The following is a 24,469-nucleotide window of genomic DNA, read 5'->3' on the forward strand; positions in this document are numbered from 1 at the left end:
CACCACTCTGTGAAAGACTGCGCAGGCAAATAGTGCAACTATTCATATATGCAAATTCAAAATAGGCATATATTTAAAAAAAACTAAATACAATAATTTCTCTGGTTCAACATTTGATATGTTGTCTTTGTGCTATTTTCAACTAAATATAGGGATAAATGCTTTGAACATAATTGCATTGTGTTTTTATTTGTATTTTACGCAGCGTCCCAACTTTGTGGGGGAAACAGGGTTGTAAAACATATTTCCATATTTTTGTTGTAGAGCAGTGTGTGGACATGGAGAGACTCATATACTCGCGTGATTCGTTTTTGTTCAAATTGAAATAAAACCCATAATTTGCATCTGATTTGCATCTGAAGTAAGGCGTATGCTATTATTGAAGAGTTTGGAGTATGCTTGCATTCACTCAGATCTAATTATTTTTCTTTAGTAATGTTCCTGCCAAAAAAGACAAAAGACAAAGACGTGGAGTCTAAGAGCCAGTTGATCGAGGGAATCAGTCGACTGATCTGCACTGCCAAGCACCAACAGACCATGCTTCGGGGTAACGAGCGCTTCTCCTAATCTCAGCACCATGGTCCTAAACTTGCATGGGCTAGTTAGGAAGCCCTTTCCGTGTACATTAGCACTTACACTTACTGGCGACTTTAGTTGGTACAGTACATCTGCTTGTTAACACAAATGGCTGAACAGTGAATAATGTGGCTGCAACTGAATTTCTCATGCATGAAGACATGGTCACAAGGTTTAGTTGTTATTTGACCAACAATAGAATATGACTTAAAATGTGTTATGATTGTTGGTGCCTGATGTGGTGGTTCCAGCATCTCAGAAACAGCTGACCTGGGATTTTCCTACTTATCTTTTATCAGAATTTTTTTTATCAGTATAATTCTGTTGTACGTCTTGCTTGTACTCCGTGGATATTTCCAAATACTCTCATACTTTCTCTGGAAAGTACTATTTTCATAGTTTTTTTTGTTTTTTACATATTTGGACATCTGAGCTGCATTTCAACCACATTCATTGATCAAGGGAACCCAATTTAACCAATCACACCTAATAAATTCCTTTAAACCGTTCATGCAATCAAAGTGAACAAAAATGCAATTTCCTAATGTGGAGAAAGTTAATACACCCCTATCTTTAACATTACATAAAATGGCTAAAATTTGAATCAGGTTTCATTTTTAATACTTTGTCGAGAATTCTTTGCAGGCAATGACTGCTTGAAGTCTGGGACGCGTGGACATCACCCAACGCTGGGTTTCCTTCTTTATAATGTTTTGCCAGGCCTTTAATGCAGCTTTCTTCAGTTGTGGTTTGTTTGTGGGTCTTTCTGCCAGAAGTTTTGTCTTCAGCAAGTGAAATGCATGCTCGATCGGGTTGAGATCAGGTGATTAACTCGGCCATTGCAGAATATTTCACTTCTTTGCCTTAAAAAACCCTTGGGCTGCTTTCGCAGTATGTTTTGGGTCATTGTCAATCAGTAAAGTGAAGCGCTGTCCAATCAATTTCGCTGAATTTGGCTGAATCTCAGCAGACAATATATCCGTATACACTTCAGAATTCATCCGGCTACTTCTGTCTTGTCTCATCATCAATAAACACTAGTGACCCAGTGCCATTGGACGCCATGCATGCCCATGCCATCACACTGCCTCCACCGTGTTTTACAGATGATATGCTTCGGATCTTGATCCGTTCCACGCCTTCTCCATAATGTTTTCTTCACATCATTCTAGTACAGATTGATCTTAGTTTCATCTGTCCAAAGAATGCTGGCCCAAAATTGGGCTGGCTTTTTTGGCAACGTCTAATCTGGCCTTTCTGTTTTTGAGGCTTATGAATGGTTTGCACCTTGTGGTGAACCCCCTGTATTTGCTCTCATGAAGTCTCTATAGTAGACTTGGATAATGATATGCCTACCTCCTGGAGAGTGTTCTTCACTTGGCTGGAGGGTGTGAAGGGGTTTTTCTTTACCATGGAAAGGATCCAACGATCCACCACTGTTGTCTTCTGTGGACGTCCTGTAATTCCTTAAACCTTCCTCCAATTTGGTGTGAATACCCTCAAATTGAAGCTGAGAGACTGCACTTTAAGCCCGTATTCATTATTTAACTGTAACTCAAAATATCAAAACGTGTCAGTGTCAAATTATTTCCAGACCTAACTGCATACAGTAGGACAACTTGTCCCACCAAATTCAGGCCAAGAGCTGACTGAAAGATGCTCATAGATGTCTCCAAGAACCCCAGGGTAAAATCAAGAGATTTACGAGCCTCTCTTGTCACAATCAAAGTTCAGTATATGTGTCAACTGTCAGAAAGACACTGCACATAAAATGGAAGGTCAGGAAGTAAGAAGCCTCTGCTCTCAAAAAAAGAATATGAGGTGACGTTTGCCAAACAAGCCCTTGGTAAAGCCCAAAACTACTGGAACATTGTGCTCAGTACAGATGTGTCAAAGGTGGAATTGTTTGGTGAAAACGAAATGCTGTCTTTTTTATGGTTTGAGGCAACTTTTTCTCGGGTTTTGGCTAACTTGCCATAATTGAGTCAACCATGAATTCCATATTGTAACACAGAACTCCTGAGGGGAGTGTGAGGTAATCTGTCAAATAGCTGAAGCTGAACAGAACATGGATATTGCAACAGGATGCATGCATGAAAAGCCCTTAAAACAAGACAGTTGAAGCAGAACTGTAAAAAAAGAGTGGGCAAAGATTCTGATGTAATTCAATGTAAGGTACTGATAGACAGTTAAACAAAACCAAAGGTGGCAATAACAGCAAATATTGATTGCAAAGCAGAATCTTTCAGGGTCTTTTGTTAAATTTGGTTAATTAAGGTAATGAAGAACTAGTTTCTGATCCTGGTAATATAGCCATAATGAAGGAATATCTTGGTATTTTGTAGAAAATGAATTATTCAATTGAAGATTTTTCAAGATTCGTGTTGTCACTTCGGGTTCGGCCAAAAAAAAAGATTAAACAGATAAATTATAGAAACTTGCCTCCTCAACATCTGATTAAACAGTACTCTACACCAAGGATATTCAACTCCAGGCCTGGAGGACCGAAACCTAGTTTCTACCTTTCCCTTTTTACCTGTCATGTGATACCAAGTTATGGGACACCAAGTAAGTGTAACTAACTACCAGGTAGACACTGAAACCACAATGTTTTGTCCCTCCGGATTTGAAAAGCCACAGTAAAGCAGTTAGAATATGAAAGGGTGTAAAAACCTTCCGTTTCCTCTTGGTGTCTTGTCAACAGTCATCATTGTCTTGTGTGTGCCTGTGTTGTAATGGGAGCTGCTGAATATGCAGTGGCTCATGGAGATCCTAATGAACTGAACAAAAGTGTTTTCTTCCAGTGCTGATTGACGGTGTGGAGTGGAACGACGTCAAGTTCTTCCAGCTGGCGGCGCAGTGGTCGTCACACGTCAAACATCTCCCCGTTGGCATCTTCGGACACGCTAAAGGTCCTCACTAGGGCCACGCACGTGGTGACCAGCGCTGTGACGACCGCTACCGCAATAAGTGAGCGTCGTAATCGAGATTTAAGGACGCACCCTGCGCCAGTAGCCTTTAACCTCCCGACCCTGCCTCCTTGCACTGCCCCGCCCCCAAGCCTGCTCCACCCATTTTAGCCTGGTTTTAGGTCCCGTTGTGCTTTTTCTCCACTTCTATGGTCATTGTCGAGCCAAATGTACAGATGTGACACACCAACAGACTATCTATTCATATCTGTGATGAATACAGCACAAACGGGTCTCGTACCGAGCTATGCACATCACCAATGACAGCTTTAACTCCTGTTCATGTTAATGTTTTGGTGTTTATGTTCAAATATAAACATAAGGAAGTTTGATATCTATTCATACATACATATCACACTTCCTGAAGCAGTCAAGAGGAGCATTTTAAAAAAACAAAAACCTGCTTATGTTTTGTAGACTTTTGAAGAAAGAAAAAAAAGACATGCAGAAACAGTGAAGTAATTGTTAAAAAAAAAAGTGTTCCAAATAGAAAGTGTATCCCCAACCTTTCTGTGTCCCTCCCTCCCTTCTTTGCTTTTTTTATTTGGCAAAGATGGACTGTCTCAAACACTTTGCCAGGCACAAATTAACAATGTAACTCGTTGACTTACAACATCACTTCATAACCAAATGCCGTTTACGGATGGGCAACACAGAACACAGGAAGGTTATTGTGTGATGCTTGGGGTTTGGATCTTCAACGCACCTTGTCCCAGGGTGTCTTCACTAAAGGAAGCAAAGAGATCGGAACGTGGAGGGACCCACCTGAATTTGTCCAGGAAAAACGGTGCGAAACGTTTTGCAGCGGTTTGCTCTATTAAACCGGTCCCTGATGACTCATTGCAAGAACACTCAAATGTGCAATAGGCCTAGCCCGAAATCCAGGACTGTTTGTGTGCTAGTGTCGCCTGTCTGGCAATGACAAGGAGTGGAATTATCCAGTCTGGATACCAGGCTACAATGAGCTGTACACTTCCTTTACATGTAATCAGTTATATATGTGCAAATGCAACTTGTAATTGGAAGGGTATTGACTCTACACTCAGTCATTATTAATGCCTTTCTACATCTCTTTTGCTTACTTCATGCTCTCTCTTTCTGTCTCTCTCCCTCCTTGTCTCTCTGTTTCTTTCTTATCTCTCAGCACTATCTCTGTTTGTCTGTTTCTCATTATCTGTTCCTTTCTTTCTCTCACTCCATCCCCGCCCTCTTTGACGCTTTCTGTTCTACCTTCGCTTTCTTGGAAAGAAGCCATAAACAAGTTTTCACAGAGAGTTTCTAATACGTCTCCTCATTTCTCACCTTTTCCCATTTTCCCCTCATTCTTTCTCCATCTTGTTTTCTTCCGCCTCTCTCTTGCTTGCTCACTGCCACTCTCCTCATCTGTAACCCCATCAATCCCACTACCCCGTAGCTGTTACCCTGACTCTCACAGTGACAACAACTCCATACGTCCACACACTCCTGAAAGCCTGCGCAATGCTAGACACAGAGTCAGACTATCTGTGGGGGGAATACTGAAATGATGGTGTGTAACTGAATGTCTAGAGTCTAAATTCTAAAAGTTGTCCCAACTCTTTAATGACTCTGCTCATAACCTGCTCTTTGTTCGCGTGTATAGTCTACTACTCACTGATGTAGAGATCAATGTGTAAATTGGATAAACCATAATGTAAAGCACTTTTTAAATGTTTAGGGCCATTCCAGATGGTCATTGTTTTTAGCCCCCACTCTCCATGTAATATAATAAAATGAGGACTGCTTCTAGTTCTTCTTTGAAAAACATTTTCCTTTACAATGTTTTGCTAAAATGTGCACTAACAGACCCCTGATGCTAACTAGCTGCAGTATTTAATTTAATGTGCTCATTCGCTTAAGCCATGTATTAAATTTGCACTGCATTATTGTTTCAGATCAAATAATGTGTATTTTATTTGTAAACTTAGATTGCACCTTGTAAACCACTAGTACAATTTCAGTGCTAATCTAAAGCCGCTCCGGAATATTCATCCTCTTTCATATTATAGAACCTAGAGAAGTTTTAAACCGAAGCAACAAAAACTTAAATGATTTGTATACGAATCATCAACCACGCTGTTTGTAAGCATTAAACTAGTTCATACAGTCCCAACATTGGAGCTGATATATCATTATAACAAAAGTGTTGTAAGCTGTAATTATAGCAGGTACTTTATGATGTACCCAACATTTTACCATTGCCAAGATGATTTATTCTTGATATACAGAAGTGCCTCAATTGCCCACATTTACCTAAATGGATTAAATAGTTAGCCAGGCTTAAAGTATGGCTTAGTCGTTTGATGCCATTGAGCCATTCCAGCCAAGGGGATGAAGGTTTTCTGAGTAGCTGATGAATAGAGGTATCTGTATATTCCCAGCTATCTGGCACGCCCTACCTTATCCCACTTGGTCCCACCCTGATCTTCCATATTCTACCGTAATCTTCCCTATCCTACGGTAATCTTCCCTATCCTGCGGTAATCTTCCCTATCCTACGGTCATATTCCCTATCCTACAGTAATCTTCCCTGTCCCACCCTAAATGTCCCCATCCTACCCCAGTCTCCCCCATCCTACCCCAGTCTCCCCCATCCTACCCCAGTCTCCCCCATCCTACCCCAGTCTCTCCCATCCTACCCCAGTCTCTCCCATCCTACCCCAGTCTCTCCCATCCTACCCCAGTCTCCCCCATCCTACCCCAGTCTCCCCCATCCTACCCCAGTCTCTCCCATCCTACCCCAGTCTTCCCTATCCTACCCCAGTCTTCCCTATCCTACCCCAATCTTCGCGATCTTGTCCAACCCTATTCCTTCCTATCCATTTCTACCCTACTCTTTCTTACCACATCCAGTCTAACTCATGTACCCTGTCCTACCCAGCTGCTCCCAGCACAGATCAGGATAAGGAGGATCCCAAACAGCCCACACTCCCGTGGTAGATGGGCAACATCCTATGATCCCTCCTTCCTCCGGCAGTTTGCACTCGTCCACTACCCGCAAAAATGATAACAGTCCGCTAGGTTTGGGCTGGATGGGAATGCTTCTTCCACCAATAATTTCATCTGAAGTCTATGAAGGGAAGAGAACATGTGCAAGCCTTTGGAGAATGGAGATATCATAAACACTAAGCCCTAACCTATAGTATGGTGTTTCATAGGGGGCACATTTTATTTGTAAAGCCTCAAAGGCTATTCATGTTTAAATGGCAACTGTAATTATTTCATCAGCAAGGAGACAAGTAGTTATAAGTTATTTGTTATTAATACTTTTTCCTGCTTGTTTTTTTTTTGTTCGTTTTTTTTTTCTCGGGGGGAGGGGGGCTGTTATTAATGAAAGGTTTCATTATTAATATGTATTGTAAAAAAAGAAAAAAAAAGACTACCATTGTAATTAATCCCCATCTTGGGAATAATAAAACTAGACACACTAAAATGTGGGCTTTTGATTTACTGATTTGATATGCTAGACATGTTTTGGGTTGTACGTGTTTTTGGTGCGATTTTGGGACATAATAGCCTGCATTTACGAAAAGGTAACCTTGCCAGGTGTAATGTAACACATTTTGTTCAGCGCGTGTTACAAATGAAAGTTACGGAGGCAACTTTGCGAAAGTTGGCTAATTGACAAGAACGGGTCAGCTGGGGGTTGATGATGTTTGTGACAGGCGGATCGAGAGGCTTTCAGCAGAGCAGGAAACAAGCAACTGGAGCAACAGAGTGAAGCTGAAACAACGACGACATCAACAGCTCTTAGGTCGGCCGTGGGATATCCCTTCTTCACAATGTATAAAACAGACAGATTAGCGGAAATAAACTTGTCCACATGTATTAGGTGTTAAAATAGCGGACGTGTGTAAGTTGAAGAACACAAGTTGGGTGAGGAATCTGAACCCTGCTTGCAGTTGCGTCTAGCTAGGATAGTTAGCTACTGTAACTGTTTCGGGAAAAATGAAGGAGGTAAAGGGTTGCGGTATGCGGTCCTCCGTGGGCTTTCTGTCCCAGAGAAGGCTTTTCGGAGACCCGCTACTGAAGGAAGAATTCCAGAGGCTCAGGTTGGCAGGTTGTACGAGCCTTTACAAAAAGGACATGTTGGGACATTTCGGGTGTGTTAACGCCATAGAGTTCTCCAACAATGGAGGGGACTACCTTGTGTCTGGTAAGTTGGTTGCTAGATCATCCCTAGTTAGCATATTGTTGCTAGCTAGCGTAGCTGCTACTGACTGCTGTTGACATATTCTAGATACAGTAATCGTGAGAGGCTGAACGTTTAGCTGGCCGAGCCTACAATGTATGCATATTTGGCACATGACTCATCTATTGCCAACATGCAATTTGTGAAATTTTAGGTTTTAACATAGTAAAATGCACAGGCCAGACTTGCATGGGTTAATAAACTGACAATCATCTTTGGCTAGCTAGCTAACCAAACCTAGCTCCTGTGGGTTAGCATGCGTTGCTATCCAGATAACAAAACTAGCTAGGTAGTTAACTAACACAACATGAGTAGAAAACTCCCACTGGAGTTCTACGTTCCCGTCAGTCACTAGTTTCCGACATATGGACGCCCGTTAAGATATCGTTAGCTATGGTTAAAATGACTAGTATGCAGTAACTAAACTCCAGTTTTAAACCAGGCCCATCAGTAGTCCAGTAACTACCACAAAAATAATCATATTTCTGGTAACTAGCTAGGGACGGTGAATAGTCCACCCACCACCACACACACAGAGAGAGGCCTCTGTCACCATCATTCTCTTTCTAATGTCAGGAGGGGATGACCGCAGAGTCCTACTGTGGAACATGGAAAAAGCGCTCCATGCCCGCTCAGCCAAGCCTCTCAAGCTGAAGGGAGAACATCTCTCCAACATCTTCTGCCTGGCCTTCGACAGCACCAACAAGCGTGTCTTCTCTGGAGGTAGGAGGAAGCACTGTCACAAATCGATCAGTTTGATTTCATTAACGTGCGGTGTAGAGACTAGATCAAGTGTTCGAGAGGCTATCTGTGCTTGGCCACTAGCAGAGTTTCAGGGTGGGTTGGTGCGACCTCTCCAACTTCTAGTCACTCATGAGAAAGCATTAAATGTACCTTGGAATTGAGACTAGCCTCATTTTAACGATTGGGATGACAGGTGTTGTCTTGCCCAAACTGATTGACATGACAACGTCATTAGATTTGGCAAGACAGGACTGACAGGTCGGGGACCAGGATGTGGGTGAATGTAGCCCGGGTGAAACTGACGGTAGCTTGCCACTGCAAAGGTTCAGCTTCCTACGGTGATAGTTTCCTTGGCCCCATGCTGGGAGGGAACTAATGGTGCTCTGCTGCACAACACCCACAACTTCACTCCTTGATAACGCGCCAACCGTTTCGGCTATACGAAAGGTACCTTTCGGACAGGTTGTGTGTGTTGGTTGTAGCTCTGACAGCTGCTCCTCCACCTCCTGGGTGTCCTCCTCCAAATCTGTCTTCCAGCCTTGTCCTGTTTCTGGGGGTCACACTGAGCTGCTCCCGGTGAGTCCTTAAATGCCCCAAGGGGAGGCAGGTGTGTAGGCGTGGTCTTCCAAAAGGTACCAGTTTCTGTTGGGTGTGGTTAATGTGACACTGTTATGCGCCACGGTTGACACCCAACAACTGAAGTTATACTTAACAGTTACCCTTTACATCAGTGCTTATTCCTTAAGAGCTACGATCCTATAGACTCAATACTCTCCGGTGTTATTCCTTAAGAGATTAGCTGGTTGATGAAGTGAATGTGGTTATTTAGAACAGGGTTGGCATTAGAACCTACCAGTGGGTGGCTTTCAGGAACAGGCTTGGAGTTAGAACCTACCAGGGGGTGGCTTTCAGGAACAGGGTTGAAGTTAGAACCTTCTAGTGGGTGACTTTCAGAATCAGGGTTGGAGTTGAAGGCTCTCATCTCTTTGTGTCTAATGGCCCTTTGTCTCTCTTTAAAGGCAATGATGAACAGGTCATCCTTCATGATGTGGAGCGGTGAGTGTATTATTAATCCTATCTGCCATGTTTTACTTTATTATTTGCAATGTTTTTACTTGTGCTACTTGGCCATGTCTGTAGTCCGTTTTTGTGAAAACATGGACTCGACCACCTTGTCCCTTGGTCGTCAGAAAATCTATATCAAAAATGTTGAATAAAGCAACGTAGTAGCGACTACAGGAAATGTAATATAGCCTAATTGTTGGACCTACAGGTGTGCAACACTAAATTAAATAGATTTGAAAATCTATTTATACGCTTGGCCCTATGAAGGGCCTGTGGACTCTATATAAAGGACCTGGATTTAAACATTAGGGACTTGACTGGGCTAGAGGTTTGGTGACTTAACAGCCTCCCTGCCTTGGCCAATCGCTTGTATATGAGAAGACCACTCGTTCCAAACAATTTGTCAGTAGTCAAATATTAAGGTGTTTTTGGATGTCGAACCACCATGGTCATACAATACTCAATCTGGGAAGTGGCATGTTACAAACCAATGATCGATTTAGAAGACAAACGTGACGATTCTGTCCCATTGAACGGGAGAAAGGTGACCCCCGCTCCGTCGACCCCCCCCCCTTCCCCCAAGACGTCTCGCCACCGACGTGATCCTTGTGAACGGTATCTAAGGGATGTGGTGTTTGTGTTTCCCCAGCGGAGAGACCCTAAATGTGTTCCTCCACGATGACGCCGTGTACGGGCTCTCAGTCAGCCCGCTCAACGACAACGTGTTCGCCAGCTCCTCTGACGATGGACGCGTCCTGATCTGGGATACGCGCGAGCCTCCGCACGGAGGTAATTAACACGACTGCATGCCAATGTAGTTTACCCTGCTAACAAATGTGCATGTTGGTGATTACGCTGATGCTCTCATTCAGAGTCGCCTCCCGTCGGTGCGTTTGACTGAGGTTAGTACAGAGAACCAAACTTGTATTCTTTTTTTTATTGTTATTACATGATTATGCCTTCAATGGGATCAGCCTCAGAAATTCTGCAGTGTGGCTTTATTGGCATCAGCCTCATACATTTTGCGGTGTGGCTTTAATGGGATCTCTCTCTGAGATATTGCTGCACTGTGGCCTTAATGAGATCTCCCTTGAAGATACTGTACAGTAGCTTTAATGGCAGCGCCCTCGGAGATACCGCACGGTGGCTTTAATGGGAGCGCCCTGGGAGATACTGCACGGTGGCTTTAATGGGAGCGCCCTCGGAGATACCGCACGGTGGCTTTAATGGGTGCGCCCTGGGAGATACTGCACGGTGGCTTTAATGGGAGCGCCCTGGGAGATACTGCACGGTGGCTTTAATGGGAGCGCCCTCGGAGATACCGCACGGTGGCTTTAATGGGAGCGCCCTCGGAGATACCGCACGGTGGCTTTAATGGGAGCGCCCTCGGAGATACTGCACGGTGGCTTTAATGGGAGCGCCCTCGGAGATACTGCACGGTGGCTTTAATGGGAGCGCCCTCGGAGATACTGCACGGTGGCTTTAATGGGAGCGGCCTCGGAGATACTGCACGGTGGCTTTAATGGGAGCGCCCTCGGAGATACTGCACGGTGGCTTTAATGGGAGCGCCCTCGGAGACACTGCACGGTGGCTTTAATGGGAGCGCCCTCGGAGATACTGCACGGTGGCTTTAATGGGAGCGCCCTCGGAGATACTGCACGGTGGCTTTAATGGGAGCGCCCTCGGAGATACTGCACGGTGGCTTTAATGGGAGCGCCCTCGGAGATACTGCACGGTGGCTTTAATGGGAGCGGCCTCTGGGTTTCAGCACAGTGTTTTTCTGAGGCTGATCCTCTTGATCCGGCTGATCAACTCTGTCCTACTGACCCATTTCCACCCTGGTCCAAATGACCTTCAGCATGTTAATCTAGGAGCAGTCAGCTGTGTTTCAGAGGTTGACGACTGGTTTCCTGTACAACCCAGATTAAGATTATCCTTAGTCCTGTGGTAGAAAGCTTGCTCATGGAGTATCTCTGTTTTTAGTCCAGGAATAGGTTTAATCTGTCAGCCGGGAAACCAGCCTTTAAAGGGGTTCCAGTTGACTAAATGTGTGGGTTGTAAACACAGGGTTCTTGTGGGCACAGACAAACCCTGTTCCTCTAATCATTGCTGGACAGAACTGCTAAGTACGTTCACACGTTGCCAGAATGACACGGTCTCACTGTGCTGTTATTGGTCGACAACATACACAGACAGAATACTCTCCTGTAGGCCTGTCTGTTTTCCTACAGGAGATAGTACATGGAAACATACTGCATCAAGAACGATCAAGATGAGAAAGAAAACAGACATTTTTGTCCTAAAATATCTAGATCATACAATACAGAGGCTAGCTCGTGGACCATCTTGGTTTAGTTATAATTTTTTCTTTTTGGTGTTTTCAGGGCATTACAGCATGGGAAATGTTGCGCTCGGACTCCGTGTGAGCTGTGATGTTATCGGCGTTAAATCCACTTCCCTCACTGTTTGTGTGTTTCAGAGCCCTTCTGTCTGGCCAACTACCCATCAGCCTTCCACAGTGTCATGTTCAATCCAGCAGAGCCCCGGTTGCTGGCGACAGCCAACTCCAAGGAGGGGGTGGGGCTATGGGACATCCGGAAGCCTCGCACGTGAGACAAAATGGCCGTCCTTAACTGTCGCTCTCAGGCTGGACTCCGGGGCCCAAATTAGACATCCCCTGAACCTTACACCCTCAGCCCCTTGAGTTACGCTTTACATTGGCACATCTGAGCCTGCTTGTGCGTGCATGATAAAAAAAAAATACATGGAATCGGGTTGATTAAACGTGACACTTCGCAGCCACTCGCTTCAGACACGTGACGGCAGTTTGTGTTGAATGGTGGCTAGTATCAGCAATGTTGTTCCCTCGCCCCCTTTAAGCTAATTTAAGGGCCTAGGTGGCAGCATTTGTAATTTGGACTGGCACTTCTGATGACAATCAAAACTGCATTCGGTTTTGATGGAGATTCCTCTAGGGCAAGTGCTTAGGGGCTGTGAGCTTTGCGCTTAGAGTCCAGCTTCAGAATGTTCACCGTTTGAACACAAACTGTCCTAGAGAGCTGTCGAGCTATAATCCTGTGTTTGCATTGCCAGATCAGTCCACCAGAGAGCACTGTTGTTTCATTGTTTCGCCTTTTTTGATTCATTACTTTCACTAATTTGCTTCCAACAATGAAGCACGAACTGTTTTGAAAATGTTTTTCTGTATCTCATCAGAAACCTCCCTCTTGATTTGGTGGATTCCTACTGTCAAACAAGTCCATTTAAATCACTCTTATTTTACATCAGCTCTTACTGTGTAACTGGAGAAATGCCCCAAAGAGCATGCCAAGAAAAAGCTAAATTGGCCCGGAAATACTCCTCATGAAAGAAGTCTGGAGAGGAACCCTGTTCGCCCCCCCCCCTCATTTCTCCCCGTCTTTCCAGGTCTCTGTTGCGGTACGGGGGCAGCATGTCCCTGCAGAGTGCTATGTCGGTGCGCTTCAACAGTACGGGCACTCAGCTCCTCGCCCTGCGGCGCCGGCTACCGCCCGTGCTCTACGAGCTCCACTCGCGCCTGCCCAGCTTCCAGTTCGACAACCAGGGCTACTTCAACTCCTGCACCATGAAGAGCTGCTGCTTCGCTGGAGATAAGGACCAGGTGAGGGAGATGGCTACGTAACGTCTGCTTCGATAAGGAATACAGCTCTGGGAAAAGAAACCACTGCACCTTTTTCTTCACCCCCCCCCACACCCACACACACACACTCCTTTAGTCCCTACGGTTTGCTCCCCATCTCCCACTTCCCTGCAACACTCAACTCAACCTCTGGGCTTTTTTCGGTGTGATTCTGGTTCTGTGGATCTGATACAAATTAAGTGGTGGGGGACCGAGAGGTATTCAAGTTATATTGAAGTACCCTGACTGGCTAAAGGAGACCATCATATTGGGAACATAAACCAGCATGGCTGGACGGTGATGTCATGTCTGAGAGAAGGCCCCGGTCTGTAAAGCACCCCATTTCCTACCCAGTGCTCAGGACTCTGGCTATACGCAGTGCAATACGTGGGGAATACGGTTCCATTTGGGAGTCAGTCTTAGGGTCATTTCTGGACAGTTTCTATCTTCCTGGTTGGCGCGGTGCCATGTCGCCTGGCAATGGACAGTAGTTATATTTCAGCTCGACAGGTTTTGTAGAGGTTACGCCACGTCTCAAATTCTAACTTCCAACCGTGTAAACATTCCATTATAAATAAGTGACATTGAGCTTATAAATGCTTCATAATGCCTTCATAAGCACCACCTGTGTGTATGACGGGTTCATCGACATGTCATGGCTGTGACATAAATACCGGTCAAATATGAAATACGCCAGTGCTTCCTAAAGGGTGGCATAAACACTGCTCAGTGAAGAGACTATACATTATCATAATCGTCTTTCAGGCTTCACAAGGTATTTATAACATTGCGTGCCGTCACGGGCATTCCAGGGACCACCCGTGAGGGCCTGGGAATGATTTTTTGATGGGACATACCAAAGATTTTCTTTATGCATCATTGCAGTAGAGCATGTTGTCCTGCAACTTAGCATTTTGTGGAAAGTTGAGAAATGTCCAAATGTTTGAGCAGTAAGGCAAGAGGGGGTGTGCAATATGGCCAGTATACCCCAACCTGAAAGCCGTCCTTTCATAGTGAACAGGCTGGATACAGCATTTAGCAGAAATGGTCGACCAGTTTACAATAACAATAGGACACCTTAGGGGTTTGTGGTGTATGGTCGATATACAACAGCTCAGGGCTGTATCCAGGGACTCTGCATTGCTTCGTCAGTGCACCGCAGAGCCCCGGTGGTTGTCCAGGTTTTAAAATCCTTGTATTAAGCTGTGGTGACGGGAGGGATGAAACATGACGTTACAACGCTTTTAAAACAATCGTCTGCAATTCCGATCACCAAATAAGCCTGTAGGCCATTCTTGTCTAGAACATGTCCGGCCCTCCATCTATATGGTCATGGTCAGAGACTATATATGTTCCATTTAGATTTCCCCCAATTACACACTGCACTCTCAGATGAATATACTTGTTTCTTTGACCGAGTAGCGTGCACGCAGGAGCAAGCGAAGCCGTTGGTTTGTTTTGACAGACACACTAAGCGTGTCGGAGTAATTGGTTTGAAGTACCTTCTTAGTGCATACCACAGTTTTTTTTTTTTTTTTACCACATCTGTGTGAGTTTTGAACAAGGCAACCCTTTGGTTACTTGTCCATCAGTCTAGACTATTTGCCTCCACAAAATGTACCACCCCCCCCCACCCTGGAATCTTGGAGGTTTGCAGGGACGTTTGTTCTGTTTCTATCTAATTACAGCTCCCACCAGGGATACCAAGAAATGTAAGATGTTGAAAACATTTAGTCTGTTTTGTCTCGCCAGACAATGCATTTTTACTTCCCTGATAGTCTGGCGTCCTTTGTTTAGGTGACATGTCTCTTTATGGAGAGAGTTTGCTGGCGGTTCGTAACACCATGCTGTGTTCATCGACAGAACATGAACTCTCTCTGAACTCAAGGACGCGGTCCCAAACACCCCGTATTTTCTTTGTGGAACACTACTGGTTCACCGGCCCTAGTCAAGAGGAGGGCACTACACAGGCAATAGGGTGCCGGGTAGGACTCTGTCCTTAATCTCTGTTTTGCTTCTTCAGTACATCCTATCTGGATCAGATGACTTCAACCTCTATATGTGGAGAATCCCCAAAGATCCAGAAGCAGGCAAGAGAGAGAGAAAGAGAGAGAGTGTGTGTGTGTGTGTGTGTGTGTGTGTGTGTGTGAATATATTTGTTTGTTTTTCTGTTTAGTTTCAGTCCTATTTCTTAATGTGTTGATGTTGAGACTTTGTGTTTCTTTATTGCTTTTCAGTCAAGATGATTGTGTGTGTGAGATACTAACATCTCTTTGACCTTTGCCATGCCCCAGGAGGCCCGGGTCGTGTGGTGAACGGAGCTTTTATGGTCCTGAAGGGTCACCGCTCCATCGTCAACCAGGTCCGGTTCAACCCCAGCACGTACATGATCTGCTCCTCTGGGGTGGAGAAGGTCATCAAGGTACAGAGCCATTGCGTCGCTGTGATGTGCATATCAGTTCCTCATTATCTCGTGATTAGAACCATTAGTCCTTGGTTCCATGTGACTGCTCAGAGAACGTGCTCTTTGTTTGCGTCTTAAGCAATGCAGTCGTGTGGTATCACCCGGGACAACGATTGGTTTGTTTGACATTACACCACAGTGGACCGTGCATGTCAACTGATTACGTCATCTGTTGGATTTTCCCACCAATAGTTCTTAAGGGCTCTTTGAAAAGCCGTGGGGCATTCTGCTGACCGTTAGTTCATGGATGGGTGCTCCGCGCCTGGTTGGACCGTGTTCTTTAACAGGCTGTCCCGATAGGTACATTGGGGAGAACAAGTATTTGATACACTGCCGATTTTGCAGGTTTTCCTACTTACAAAGCATGTAGAGGTCCCGAAAATCACATTGTATGATTTTTGAATAATTAATTTGCATTTTATTGCATGACATAAGTATTTGATCACCTACCAACCAGTAAGAATTCCGGCTCTCACAGTCCAGTTTTTCTTTAAGAAGCCCTCCTGTTCTCCACTCATTACCTGTATTAACTGCTCCTGTTTGAACTCGTTACCTGTATAAAAGACACCTGTCCACACACTCAATCAAATAGACTCCAACCTCTCCACAATGGCCAAGATCAGAGAGCTGTGTAAGGACATCAGGGATAAAATTGTAGACCTACACAAGGCTGGGATGGGCTACAGGACAATAGGCAAGCAGCTTGGCGCAATTATTAGAAAATGGAAGAAGTTCTAGATGACGTCAATCTCCCTCGGTCTGGGGCTCCATGAAAGATCTCACCTCGTGGGGCATCAATGATCATGAGGATGGTGAGGGATCAGCCCAGAACTACACGGCAGGACCTGGTCAATGACCTGAAGAGAGCTGGGACCACAGTCTCAAAGAAAACCATTAGTAACGCACTACGCCGTCATGGATTAAAATCCTGCAGCGCACGCAAGTTCCCCCTGCTCAAGCCAGCGCATGTCCAGGTCCGTCTGAATTTTGCCAATGACCATCTGGATGATCCAGAGGAGGAATGGGAGAAGGTCATGTGGTCTGATGAGACAAAAATAGAGCTTTTTGGACTAAACTCCAATCGCTGTGTTTGGAGGAAGAAGAAGGATGAGTACAACCCCAAGAACACCATCCCAACCGTGAAGCATGAAAGTGGAAACATCATTCTTTGGGGATGCTTTTCTGCAAAGGGGTCAGGGCGACTGCACCGTATTGAGGGGAGGATGGATGGGGCCATGTATATTGAGATCTTGGCCAACAACCTCCTTCCCTCAGTAAGAGCATTGAAGATGGGTTGTGGCTGGGTCTTCCAGCATGACAACGACCCGAAACACACAGCCAGGGCAACTAAGGAGTGGCTCCGTAAGAAGCTTCTTAAGGTCCTGGAGCGGCCTAGACAGTCTCCAGTCCTGAACCCAATAGAAAATCTTTGGAGTGAGCTGAAAGTCCGTAATGTCCAGTGACATCCCCAAACCTGAAGGATCTGGAGAAGGTCTCTGGAGTTTGCATTTACAAAGGTAAATGCAAACAAAGGTTTCTGTACCAAATATTAAGTTCTGCTTTTCTGATGTATCAAATACTTATGTCATGCAATAAAATGCAAAATAATTACTTAAAAATCATACAATGTGATTTTCTGGATTTTAGTTTTAGATTCCATCACTCACAGTTGAAGAGTACCTATGATAAAAGTGGGATAAGTGGAAAAACCTGCAAAATCGGCAGTTTATCAAATACTTGTTCTCCCCACTGTAGTTTCTGACGACCACACACACACACACACACACACACACACACACCTGCCCGGGGAGTTCTTGGTGGAGTCCCGTCAGTGACTCGTCTGTAATAGGCCAGTGGCCTGAAGACACACTGTCCATCGGCATCCTCACTGGCCGTCTCATTCACCGTCGCACCCATCAGGCATCTTCTGTAGGTGGTGTTATGACCTCTGATCCAGGATTTAGGTTATAGGAAGATGTTCCGTAGGTGGTGGTATGACCTCACATTCCGGTGAATAAGAGACAGTGTTGACCTTTTAAACTTACCTCCTTATCTGGTGTCCTCTCTCCTTCCCCAGGCTTGGAGTCCCTATCGGCAGCCGGAGAGCCTGGGTGACCTGGAGGGCCGTGTGGAGGAGAAGTCCCGGAGTCTTTACACTCACGAGGAGTACATCAGTCTGGTGTTGAACAGCGGCAGTGGCCTGAGCCATGACTACGTCTCCCAGGTAACCCTGCCGCCGGCTCCAGCTGCCCACTAACCTCTCGCGGCGCGCTTCCTCTCCGCGTAAAACGTACTCCCATTTTGGGGGATCAATTAAGTCCAATTGCACGTTTCTTATGTGATCTCAGTCCACTCAGGAGGACCCCCGGATGATGGCGTTCTTCGACTCGCTGGTGCGACGGGAGATCGAGGGCTGGAGTTCGGACTCGGACAGCGACTTGAGTGAGGGCGCCATCCTGCAGCTCCATGCCCGTGGGCGACGCTCCGCGCGGGCTATCCGGGAGATCACCGGGGTCACCACTCCTGGACCTCCTGCTGCCGCCGCCGACTCAGACCACTCCTCATCATCCTCGCTGGCTGCACCAGAGGCTGAGCATCCTGATGAGGGGGCGGAGCTGGGGCTACCGCAGCCGAGGCGGCGGGGCACCAGACGTCGGCGACACGGTCAGTCTGCGTTCTTGGTGGCCGACGACTCAGACTCTTCTGGGTTCTGGCCCGACCCTATGCCCCGCCCCCGCTCCCCCAGCCCCCGGGACAACTCCACCCTCTCCAGCCCCGCCTCCTCACCGGCTGGAGCCTCCTCCAGCTCAGAATCCTCAGACACCACCTCCTCCAGCTCCGAGGACGAGGAGCGGAGGAGGTCCAGCACCAGACAGCGCAACGCTACTCGGAAGCGCCGCATGCACCTCCCCCATCGGACCAGTGTGGGGCGCCCTGATTCTGCCCAGGCCCTCTACCCCGGGGGGGTCGACTCCTGCTCCTACCCCAAGATCTCCATTGATGAGGCGTCGTCGTCCTCCGCATCCTCCACAGAGCTGAAGCGGAACCAGGAAGCGAGCCGGATCAGGGCCCAAAGGAGTGGCTCGAAAACGGGGATGTGTACGCGCAGGCCACACCTCCCCGGCTCCAGTCCCGCCGTGTCAGTGGACAGCCAGGATGACCGGGCGGAGCAGGAGGGGCTCCTCATCGCCTCCCTGCTCTCTCAGGACGCCCTGTCCAGGGCGTCGGGGGAGGGCGGAGCTTCTCTTGAGAGGATGGCTGAGGGCTTGGAGAGTCCCGAGGAGGAGGAGGAGGAAGATGAAGGTCACAGCAGCTGGATCCGCCCTTCCTCTAGATATCACAGCCCCGGGGTGAGCAGGTGGCAACGTTCAGACCGGACTGAGGGGCCCGCGGGCTTCAGGGGCCGCCTGGCTCCCGACCTGTTGGAGTCTTCCGACTCGGATGGCGTCACCTCGGAGGTAAAGCCAGCGGACAGCCGGACCGAGGATCCGGAGGTGGAACGGAGTGAGTCCTCTCAGAAAGGCCCTGCCCAGGGAGCCTTGAAACGGACTCTCCTGGGGTCAGGGGGTCAAGGGTCGGGGGGCTCAGAGACCTCACCCTCAGAGAAGAAGTTGAAAACATGATGCCCCCCCCCCCCCCCCCCCCTTTTGACAGTTGAGATCATGGACGGGGCCTTTTAAAAGTGCACTATGTTAGGGCTAAAATAAAAACTTAGGGTTTTGGTTGAAAGTAGTGCACTTTGTAGTGGATGGTGTGCCTTTTAGGAGTCACCCAGAGTCACTTGTAAAGCCGCCACATACTCAAACTACACTAATGCTGTGCTCTAGTTCGACATCATTTTGTGTGGCTCAAATTTTGGAACAGACCTCTTATGGCGCTATGTTCGCCTATATTGTGTGGCAGGTTCAAGAGGGGATTTTTTTTCTGGAGTTTCACAATTCAATTTCCTGTTTTCTCATCCCTCTAAAGAGTCTCACAGTTTGTGTTTTTGAGACATTTGGACGCGTTTTGCTTAGAGCTGTGGGCGTGGTTCTTACAGTCAAACATACTAGATAATGATTGGTCCCCATATTTGTCAATCAGAGCATATAGGATAATGGTTGGTGCAATATCTCTGTGGTAGCAACAATTTCTGGAACTTTTGGACATCGTCATCACTTCTGTGGTCTAACCACTGCAGATGACATTAATAATTTAAACTAAGTAATACGATTGACATTAATGGTATTGTAAATGATCATGCTGGTTAGTCTAAATAAGGGAGAAATATTTTGTTAACTTGTTGTTAAATATCTTCTTTTTTTTTTTTAAGAGAAACCTGAAAATTAGCTCATTCTTTAACCTGAGACTTTCAGACAGTATATTTTATTTCTGCCTTAACTTGAACTTTAATTTAGATTATTCTTGGCGTGCAGTGTCAGCAAATCCATCGCAGTCTGAGGCAGTCTGAGGCAGTCTGAGGCAGTCTGAGGCAGTCTGAGGCAGTCTGAGGCAGTCTGAGGCAGTCTGAGGCAGTCTGAGGCAGTCTGAGGCAGTCTGAGGCAGTCTGAGGCAGTCTGAGGCAGTCTGAGGCAGTCTGACTGTCAGCTGAGTGGTACATTACAGATTATATGATGTTTTCAGTGTTTAAGGTGGTTGTTTCTCTGTTCTCATCCCTCTGTTACAAGCAGCAGCTAAATGTCTTATGTTTGTTTCTTCAATTAAAGAATCATTCATTCTCTGCTAATGACACTGATACTATTTCTGAGCTTATTTCCGCGCTAATGAATGTTAACACTTTCACAGTAATGATAATGCATTTAATGTCTTTCCAAGGAGCCATAAGAATAGAACGAAATGGCAGTAACTCATTTTGGATCTTCTCTGTTTTGCTGTTTCTAATGTAGTGTTGGTGAGGTATTTCATTTCTCAAAATGTAGAGAACATTGCTTAGAAGTTTCTGCTCCTATGGTGCTTCGTCACCATGGTAACTAAGCTGCAACACTCCATTGAGAAATACGTCCCTGAACCAATCATAGACTGTAGAATTTACAATGATTCTAAGGGCCAGACCAAACCAATAAAGTCCAAACCAATGACAACCAGGCCAATCCAGACCAAACCCTTAAAGACCAGAACAGGCCATTCTTTGTGGACCTTGTTTATTTTTGAAGGGCCTCAAACTAGGGGTTTTAACCCAGGGAACCGGTCCATCCTGTGTATTCATTATAATCTTCCTGTAATGCTGCTCTGGGACCAGCGCTCTTACTCTAACAGCTGGGTTTACACAAGCAAACCAATACTGATTATTTTTTTATATATTTTTTTTTAACTAATGGTTCACATGAATGTTCACTTCATATCTTTTCACACCTGAACCTTTTGGTCATAAGACCAATTGTTAAAATAAAATCTGCATTGGGCTGACTGTAAACATGGCCTTGTAACACCCACAAACAGCAGCTAGCAATTTGAATGTAATTGACGGCAGAGGAATTCCACTGGAGGGCTTATATGGGCCTCTATACCAAAGAGAAGAAATCAGACTGAACCAACCCTCCATAAAAGGACCAATATCTTCTGATTAAACACAAAAAGGCCACAGCCTGTCAAGCTAAAATAAACTGTATACCAAAATACACCTGAATTCCTATATAGTCCAAAGTCTTAGACAAAATGTAACCCTTATTGACAAAATGATGCACTTCAGCCACGAATAGGGTGGTTTTTGGGGGAGGGGTGGTTTGGATTCCCTGACAGGGGGCTGATTATTAGTGGGGGCGAATTATCTCATTGACTGTAACCAGCTGTCCAGGAAACCAGGAGTTGTCTACAGTCTACATGGCCGATGGCTAGCTATCTGCCGTAACAGGGCTAGTGAGATGTCGTCCAGCTCACAGGGCTACTGTCCCAAAGGCACCCTATTCTGTAACAGAGTGCCCATGCCTTGATCAAGAGTGGTGTTCCAAATAGGCCAGAAGGGGGATATTTGGGGTGCAGTCAAACAATACCAGCCTACGTGTTGTCCCACTCCCTCCTGGGATTGAGCTACTCATCCTAGTCCTGACACGCCCTTGGTGGGGAGGGTCACTGATATCTTAACACACAAATGTCAATGAAATACAATAATAGAACACAACCTGCATTATCGAGGACCCCTTCGCTGCACTGACACATTCCAGGAAATCACCTGCTGTCCGTCAGAGGGGACTGTAACCAATCACTGGTTCCGAGTCCCAGTTCAGCGGACTGGCCCCTCCTCTCTGTCCCCCTCTACACGCATGTCCCCCTCTACATGCCCGTCTCCCTCTACATGCTTGCCTCCCTAGGAACTTCACACTGTTCTGTAAAATCCTGATTCATCCAAAGCACTAAGAGGTTAGTGCTGATTATCTCCTCCTGTCTTGACAGGTCTGGGGTGCCATTTGTGTTTTGTTGTTTGTCCACTAGAGATGAGGTCATCGCAGCTCATCATGAAGCTAAATACCTGTCTTGCCCAGAGTACCTAGCCACAATACAAGCATACATACCGGTCACACCATAGATGTCCTCTTGGCTCTGTTGTTGATCTATGGGAAGACCCCAACTGACATAATAACAGACCTAATCACTGACAAAATGACTGACCTGACTGGGATAATGACTGACACTCTTTTCTGTCTGTTAGAAGTTAAGCAGCTGTTCTGTTCTCTATGTGTAATCTCCCATTTACCTGTAGCTGTCACAAATAGCACCCTAATCCCAGTATAGTGAACTGCTTTTGTCAGAGTCTGTAAGGAAACCCCTGGGGTCTTGGTCAAAAGTACTGCTCTACAGAAGGGATGGGGTTTGATTGGGGACTATGGCTTAATCAGGAAGAAAAGGCACTTCACTAAACTTTTCACTTCTCCTTGGCAAAGCACCTGATTATAACTTTGATATCTTTTTTTAGAAAATTGTGAAATACTTTTTTGCGTTGTAATAATGACGAAGTCACAATGTTAGTGAGACGTGTTCTACTACAGTTGTTTTAAGAAGAAAAAAACGTTGGATAGGTGATAATACTCAAAAAAAAATGTGTTTGTTTATTTAATCCAAGCACAGACTTTGTCAATGTGTTTCTCCGTTAGTTATCCCATTCAAGGAATGATCCTTGGCAACCGAAGGATGACGCTTTGAATTTCCCTCATGGTTGGAATGCCTTGTGTAGTGTCTAGACGACAGTTAAAGTCTTAGCACCATTTTTATTTTAGAGACTAATAAACGCTAGCTCATTGTTTTACTATTTCCAGAGGTTTTTCTTGAATATGTGTTTGTGAGGAGCTCAATATAGCACCGTATTTTCCTCCTGCTCCACCTCCAGGACTGAAATTACTGGTTCAAAGGGTGATCACTAATAACTTCTGAACGTTTTATTTAAAATGAACCCAAAGAAAAGCTGTTTCCCCGTGTGAAACCTTGTTTCCCTGCTTACTCTTATCCTGTAACTCGGTTGTTGAATAAATTCAATTATATATGAACCTAGTTGCAGATTGTACTGTAGGCCACTGCCTCGTTGTTTGGCTGAGAATTTCGCCTCCGACTGTCGGCACAGCACTCACTCACTCACACCCTGCTGTGAAAGGAACTCTGCCTCTTTAAACACAGATCAGTGAGTTGGCAGTCTGCAGCCTGCTCAGCGCTCTTAATATCTGTGACATCACTTTCCCAAACATTCACCCGCTTGGAAGTTTGTCCATATATGGAAGAGTGCTCGAGCTTCATGAAGCCACTAAGAACTATTCGAGGGCTACCCGTCGTAGTATGCGGTTTTCTCCATTGTTGAGAAAGAGTGAGAGAGGGGTAGAGATACCTCCACGCAGTCAGGATTTACAGTATGTGGCTTTACCTTACAAGGTAGAGATAGAGCCTGGCTACGGCTCGGTGTGTTTATATGACCTAGGCGAATGAAGCCGCCTGTGGCACATCACCTCGCATGCACGGCCCAGAAACATGAGCTGCCAGTGACGAATGACGAGATCCCAGCTATCAAGACCAACACTAAGTCATTTATAATAACATAGGCTATAATATTTAAGATGTAGCCAATATGAAGGCTAAATAAGGATACAATATTAATAATACAAATCGTAACGCCACAACCAATTGAAAATATTTGTAAATTGCTTCCGCTATATGGTTAAAACGCGCGAAATTAATTAATGAAACTCGCTGTAGATTCGTGAATAACGGTATAATTATGTAGACACCCAAGCGCTCCATATAGCTTACGAAGAGGGAAGCTCTCTTTAACCATTGCCAATTGAGTGTGGCACCCATTTGGGGGATGCACTGCCACCAGTTCGTCTCAGAACGCTCACCAAAAATATTTATCAGAGAGGAGAGGTTTTGCGCCAATAAACAAGGAGATGATAGAGTGCCATAAAGGAACATGGGATTTTTTGTGACCACAAAGAGTCCAGGACACTTGTTTAGCATTCTATCCAAAAGACAGCACCATACTCAGGACATTGTGCCGGATATGGTGGCACATTGATATATATATCAGTCCTCGATATAATTTATAACCCATCCCTGACATTGAATGTGCTTGCAATCCCAGGGATGTGGGCTTTTATTATCTTAATACTGTAAGTGGTACTTGATAAGGAGGTCCGCTTAATTACTTAAATGTGCATTTAAAACTATTTTATTACGTTCCTTTTTTAAAGATATATTTTAATAACGGTAGACCCGAATGGAATCCATCCTGCAGCGGTATATGGGCACCAATGTGCAGAGGGGGATGCAGCTTAGGTTGCTGGACCACCGTAGGCAACCACCTA

At 45.6% G+C, this 24,469-nt stretch overlaps 2 protein-coding genes across 14 annotated transcripts in view; both read left to right on the plus strand.

Annotated features, from left to right (window-relative positions):
• pacs2 (phosphofurin acidic cluster sorting protein 2) overlaps window positions 1–5,464 on the plus strand; it is a 63,162-nt gene extending 57,698 nt beyond the window's left edge. For all 12 annotated transcript variants that reach the window (XM_034297563.1, XM_034297564.1, XM_034297562.1 and 9 more), the window contains 2 exons: window positions 434–547; window positions 3,381–5,464. In XM_034297563.1, the coding sequence (XP_034153454.1) occupies window positions 434–547; window positions 3,381–3,499 (233 nt within the window). In that variant the 3' untranslated portion in view covers window positions 3,500–5,464. The remainder of the gene's footprint in view (window positions 1–433; window positions 548–3,380) is intronic.
• A 1,618-nt stretch (window positions 5,465–7,082) lies between these two features.
• On the plus strand, window positions 7,083–20,426 carry dcaf5 (ddb1 and cul4 associated factor 5). Of its 2 annotated transcripts, none has more exons than XM_029125685.2 (10): window positions 7,083–7,719; window positions 8,332–8,478; window positions 9,519–9,555; window positions 10,214–10,353; window positions 12,044–12,173; window positions 12,991–13,204; window positions 15,246–15,312; window positions 15,517–15,644; window positions 17,764–17,910; window positions 18,044–20,426. In XM_029125685.2, exons 1-10 carry the CDS (start codon window positions 7,512–7,514, stop codon window positions 19,307–19,309), a joined length of 2,484 nt encoding a protein of 827 aa, XP_028981518.1. In that variant the 5' UTR covers window positions 7,083–7,511; the 3' UTR covers window positions 19,310–20,426. The 2 variants fall into 2 exon arrangements, with proteins under 2 accessions (XP_028981518.1, XP_028981516.1); XM_029125683.2 differs by having other exon boundaries at window positions 7,084–7,719; window positions 18,035–20,426.
• The last annotated feature ends 4,043 nt before the right edge of the window (window positions 20,427–24,469 follow it).

The sequence above is a fragment of the Esox lucius genome, chromosome 15 (genome assembly GCF_011004845.1).
Source record: "Esox lucius isolate fEsoLuc1 chromosome 15, fEsoLuc1.pri, whole genome shotgun sequence".
NCBI classification, from domain to species: Eukaryota; Metazoa; Chordata; class Actinopteri; order Esociformes; family Esocidae; genus Esox; species Esox lucius.